This window comes from Magallana gigas, chromosome 8 (genome assembly GCF_963853765.1).
Source record: "Magallana gigas chromosome 8, xbMagGiga1.1, whole genome shotgun sequence".
In the NCBI taxonomy this organism is placed as follows: Eukaryota; Metazoa; Mollusca; class Bivalvia; order Ostreida; family Ostreidae; genus Magallana; species Magallana gigas.
Genome location: NC_088860.1, coordinates 35736362 through 35742508, shown reverse-complemented (window position 1 = coordinate 35742508; position 6147 = coordinate 35736362). Strand labels below are relative to the sequence as shown.

The 6147-nt window shown below is 36.6% G+C and overlaps 1 protein-coding gene across 1 annotated transcript; it reads right to left on the bottom strand.

Moving 5' to 3' along the window:
* Positions 1-1015: 1015 nt before the first annotated feature.
* On the bottom strand, positions 1016-4400 carry LOC136270988 (chitinase domain-containing protein 1-like). Its single transcript, XM_066070038.1, has 2 exons — positions 4021-4400; positions 1016-1157 (listed from the first exon to the last, which is right to left on the bottom strand). The coding sequence occupies exons 1-2, from the start codon at positions 4398-4400 to the stop codon at positions 1016-1018; spliced, it is 522 nt and encodes a 173-aa protein (XP_065926110.1).
* Positions 4401-6147: the final 1747 nt, after the last annotated feature.

Below are 6147 nucleotides of genomic sequence, written 5' to 3'. Positions count from 1 at the left end.
AGAAACTGAAAGAGAGGTGCTTTAGATTAGAAAGCGATTACTGAAGAAAGGTGACTATATGAAAGCAAAAGAAAACAAATAATAAAATAGTGAAAGATGAATAACAAGATCAGAAGAGAGCGACAATGAATCAGGGTAAAGTAATGCAAACCAGTAAAGAAACAGCAAGATGATTTAAAGCGAAGGATCAAAACTTTTAGTAGGAAGAATATGTCTATGTTCATAGACATATTCTTCCTACTAAAAGTTTTGATCCTTCGCTTTAAATCATCCTGCTGTTTCTTTGCAACTCTGTACTGGTTTGCATTACTTTACCCTGATTCATTGTCGGTCTCTTCTGATCTTGTTATTCATCTTTCACCATTTTATTATTTGGATTCTTAGTTTTCTTTTGCTTCATATAGTCACCTTTCATCAGCAAATCAGTTTCTAATCTAAAGCACATCTCTTTTAGTTTCTGTAATAATTTATCTGTTTTAAGAACTTTCTCATCCAATTCTTCTTCCGTCTTGTAAATATACACTAATTTTATTACATACAAGTAATTTAATAGTTAAAATAGTTCCTTTAAAGTTATGTTGGTTATATGTGTGTGTGTGTGTGTGTGTGTGTGTGTGTGTGTGTGTGTATTATATATGGGATATGCGTTGGCTGTACTATATATGTATCACGTTCACAATACTTAATCCTATAATCAATTGTGAAAAGGGCCTTAGTATAGAGAAAGGATTGTAACATATTGCGCTGATAGACAGATACTTTTGTTTAAAATTTAATGTATAGTATAGGGCTAGATGTTGAGGAGGAGTGTAAACAACTGTGTCTTCTTATTGATTGTTAATGAAGAACAGATGGAAAAATCTCCCACCAGACTGTCTTTCATTTCAATGAATACAAACACACGATCCATGGTCAAAATATGAGGTATTTATCGATACTTTTGAAACCTCATTGTACTATTAATGCTGAGGATAACAACAAAAGGAAATAAAAGTAAAATTTTATTATGCAAAAGTCACAGCAAGTCATAAAAGTAGTCCAGTCCTTGTCCTATTTCCCAGATGGAGATTCCCGTCCCCAGGCGTTTGGACAGATCCAGCCTCCTCTGTAAGGATTGTAGTGTGGGGTAGTACACCAGACCCTGCCCTCGGTCCGTTCTGAAACGACCACGCCCATCAAAATGATTGAAATAAATGAGAAATGAACTCTGGCATAATATCACTGACAAAATCATACGCGGCTTAATCACAACATTATAAGTTATAAAGAAAACTGCAAATAACACAACAACGTAAAAAATTATTCGAAATATAAATATACTTCTTACAATATGATTCATTATTTTGTAGCAACATATATGCATAATTATATTATCATATTGCACTTTTTCATTAAAAAAAAATCTATTGAAATAAAAAACATAGGTAATCACAGATTACAAAGCTCACCGAGACGAGACACCACCCTTATGAGACTTCACCTTTAAGAGACCACCTTAATCATATTAATTGAAAATCATTATGATCTTGGATATTCATGGATTCTGTTTTGACACAATATCATATATCATCTGTTAAAAAATTGTATGATAATCATATGTTCATTTGTTAATCAATACAATAATATAACATTAAATATTGCATCCTATCATATTTACAACATATATCATATAATACAATATAATAAACAGTGATGAGATATGATATTGTAACGTATGATATGACATTGTATTGTGTTATACGTTATTGTATTTGATAAAATAATACAATATCATTATATATAAAACAATATAGTATTATATTACAATATCATATTACATAATAGAGGGACTGCTAGAGAAGACAAGGGGGGGGGGGGGGGGGGGCATCATTCATTATAATGAGTGTGGGATGGTGAAATAACATTGAGAGGACAAGATTTGCGGTCTAGGACATGCTGTGCCGAGTCCTAGACCATAAATTTTGGCCCCGATGTGAATTTACTATCCCACGATTAATGATTTTTTTCCATCGAAGACGATGTCTGAAAAACGTTAGTTATGACGTTCAAAATTAACGATCGGTTTATCCCTCTGCGTACTATTGTCAAGTCAAGAAGAGAGTGTATGCTACATTTTTTTCAATTTAAATATGTTGAATCTTAATAATTCAGAAAAACAATTACTTAACAAACCAATCTCACATCGGTGATAATGCGAGAAAGTCTTAACCTCACTAATGAACTGTAAAACAAGAAAAAAAATATTGTTTTATATTTTAAAGATCAAACAAAAACTACATTTTATACTCAAATTTTTGCAGTTATACAAAAGATGAATAATTTTTTAAAAATTTCAAGCAGGAAACTTCGAGTGAAAGACCCAAAAATGAGGGGCAGGAAAAAAAGAGAAACTGGCTCAAAGCCAATGAAGCGAGAAAACCAGGGCAAGAGGCACAAGTGAAGTCAATTTAAATTTGTCCGAGGAACAAAAAGTAAATTTTGATCCTGTTCTGGATGGTTTTACAAATTATGACGCCTTTAATTATGCTTAAAATTTAGGAGGAACCCCGCGAGTGGAGCAAAGTGATGAACATGATCCACACTTCATAAGTCTCATTGCAACAGACATAGAAATCAAGTCAAGTGGTATAAAAGGGGATTATCAAAACTGTAGTAGTGATTGATTCAGATTTAAAAGAACAAACGAAAACTACTGAGAATTAATTTTTTGTTTTACTCAGAGAGGTAAATCTGAGGATCTCATGGAGGGATCAGGCAAAAAGACAGCTTGAAAAACAAAAAGGAGGGTATGGAAAATGGAAAGGTTGACATTCGACCAATTGATCTATTTCAACAGAAATAAAACAAAGTGCTCGAAAAAGGCGGTATTTTAAATGCAATGTTGAGTTTAAAAAACTACCAAATTTCTTTGCAGTTATATAAAGGATGAATCTACTAATAATGAAATTCTCAAGTACACAATATATGTACGATTCACTTAGATAATTTTGGAGATCAGGAACAGTCCAATCCAAAAGTCCTTTGAAGATACACAAGATATTGGTTAAATTACAAATCTGTGTAAATTATTACTTGATTGTATAATGATTGAAATTTTTTAAAAGAAATACATGATACATTTACCTTGTACTCCAACATTACAATAATATGACATGCCAATTGCACTGATAAATTCTTTGGTATTATATAGAAGTATAAACAAGTTGTTAATGCAAACAAAACACTTTCAATGAGTACCTTTTTTGACATTTAATACCACAGAGTTGTTTAGACGAGCACCAAGAAAACACGTGCGTCAATTTCTAACGTTTATTCCAGAACTACAGAAAACGTGACGTCATACGCATAAGTACACATAAAGGTCACATGGTACACAAACAGCTGATTCAACATAAAAAATAAATGAAACATGAAACACCCCCCCCCCTTCCCAGTTAAGAAAAGACAGTAAATTTCAAACAAGTTCCTTTTGGCTATGTAACTTAAAGAAATTTAAAGGTAAGTAACCTTATTACAAAGGACATATATGATACACATGAGACACAAATATTACAGACTAAGAACATACAAGTCTTCTGCTAATGACACATTCATACAACAATAGTCATTCAACAAACATAATCGTCCGGGTTCTTTGGACGTCTGATAGCTGCGCGTTTGAGTGACTCCAGGCAACTGCGGAACCGTAAGAATATCACACGCGTTTTGTTTTTGGGGTCGCTATTCCTCATCGGTGACCGGTGGATTTGGATTGGCATCTGGGACGAACGTTTCGGAGGGTATTACCACTTCACTGTAATTAGATTGTACAGGTCTGTCGGTTTTCTGGCGATGTCAGCGGTTCCTGCATTATGTTCCTCTGGGAGTTTCAATGTACGCTCGCCTTTTTGTATCTGCTTCCTTTACGGTTCCTTGAGTAAGCCATTATTTGTCCTTGTCTGTTTTGACTCTGACTGAATCTCCTGGCTTAGTTCGGGTAACGGTTGCGCGTTGAAATGTTGGTCATAACTACATTTGTACCGTTCCTTGTATCGTTGATCGCGAAGGAAAACGTCATCACGGTCCATCCATTCTGGGTCTAGCATTTCCGGTATCATGGGAATTGTTGTGCGTAGCTTTCTCCCAATCATAAGTTCAGCTGGACTTTTACCCGTCGCTTCAATAGGGGTATTGCGGTACGATAGTAATAATTTGAAGATATCATCCTGGCGGAGAATTCGTTTTGAGATCTTAACAGCACATTCTGCTTCCCCGTTGGATTGTGGATAATGAGGACTCGTGAATGTCTGTCGGAATTTGTAATCTTCTGCAAATTCGTGAAAAGCTCCCGAGGTAAATTGGGTACCGTTATCAGATACCAACGCTTCTAGAATTCCCCATCGAGCAAATATATTCTTCATTTTCCCGATAACATGTGCACTGGTGATAGACTGTAGGAAAGCTATTTCAATAATTCTGGAAAAATAGTCAATGACAAGTGTTTTCCGTTTAACTCACAAAGGTCTGCAGCGACTTTTTGCCATGGTCTAACAGGTAATGAAGTAAACTTCAATGGTTCTCTTTGTTGCGATTGACGGTGTGTTTGGCAAAATTCGCAAGAATTAACGAAACTGCGATTTTCCTGTGTGATACCAGGCCACCAAGCTGAATCCTGAGCTACATTTTGTAAGTCCGAGGTGTCCCTCATGTATGTTCCTCAGAATTTTGTTTCTAAGTGTCTCAGGTATTACAAAAATGATTTCTGTACAAAAGTAGCCCTCTCGACTCTGAAAGTGTACTGCGTATTGCAAAGTAGTCCCGCAATTCACTTCTGTAAATGGACTTCATGTGTGTTGGCCATTAGTTTCGAGTATGGTTGATGGCCTCTTGTGGGATGCTGTCTACTCCTGTAGATTTCTGTATTTGCTCTAATAGCTTGTAGGTCAATGGTCTTGAGTTCTCTAGCGAATCAACATAACAATGGACTTCCTCCGCATAAGTATCACTCTGATTATCTACCTATCGGACTTCTTGAAAGTGTGTCCGGAACAATAAGGTGTTTTCCTGGAACGTGTTCTGCATGTAAGCTGAATCCCCGTAGTCGCATAAGCATACCCTGACAACGTTAAGGTGCTTTATCCAAATCTTTAGTATTAATCAAAGGAACGAGGGGTTTGTGGTCTGTGAGCAGCTTAATTGATTTCAGTCCTACCACAGCGCGCAAGAATTTTTCACAAACTCAAAGGGACGCCACTGGCTTGTATTTGTCTCCCTCCTTCTGAAAGAGTGCTGCTCCTAGCCATAGCTACTAGCATCTGCACTAACGACAATATGCTTCTGTGGATCATAGAATGTCAACACTGGAGCACAGGCAAGTAATTCCTTAACACGACTGAATGCATTAGCTTGGTCCCACAGCCAGGCATTTCCGGATTTCAGTAGGTCTGTCATTGGGCTCATTATTGAGGCTATATCAGGAATGAATCGTCCTTGGTAGTTCACCATACCAATGAATCTGCGTAGTTGGTCGGAGTTTCAATCTGTCTGATGGCATCAAATCGGCTGCTACTTGGTTGGATACCTTCAGATGAAATGTTGTGTCCAAAGTATTCTATCTCAGTCTTACGGAATTCACATTTTTACCGGTTTAATTTCAGACCTGAATCATGAATTCTGCACAACACTGTGTCAAGCCTCCTGTCATGTTCTTTGCATGTTTTCCGCAAATCAGGATGTCGTCAATGATAACTTCCACTCCCTCAATTCCATGCAGTAAATTAGTCATCTTGCGCTGGAAGATTTCTGGGGCGGATGTAATTCCGAATACTCGTCTAAAGCAGTAACGTCCCATCGGGGTTATGAATGTTGTCAGATGTCTGGATGCAAATGAATCTGATAAAATCCACTTGATGCGTCGAGTTTGGAAAACAATGTTGATCCTGCTAATCTCGGAGAAATATCATCAAGATTTGGAAGCATGAAATGTTCTCTTTTCACGGCTTCATTAAGCTTAAGCTTCTTGAAATCTACACGAATCTTCACATTTCCATTCTTTCTTAACACTGGCACCATAGGAGCACACCAATCCATTGGTTTCTCCACCTTTTCTATGATACCTTCCTTCTCTAATCTGTTTAATTCCGCTTCAACCTTTGGCATCAGTGGGAA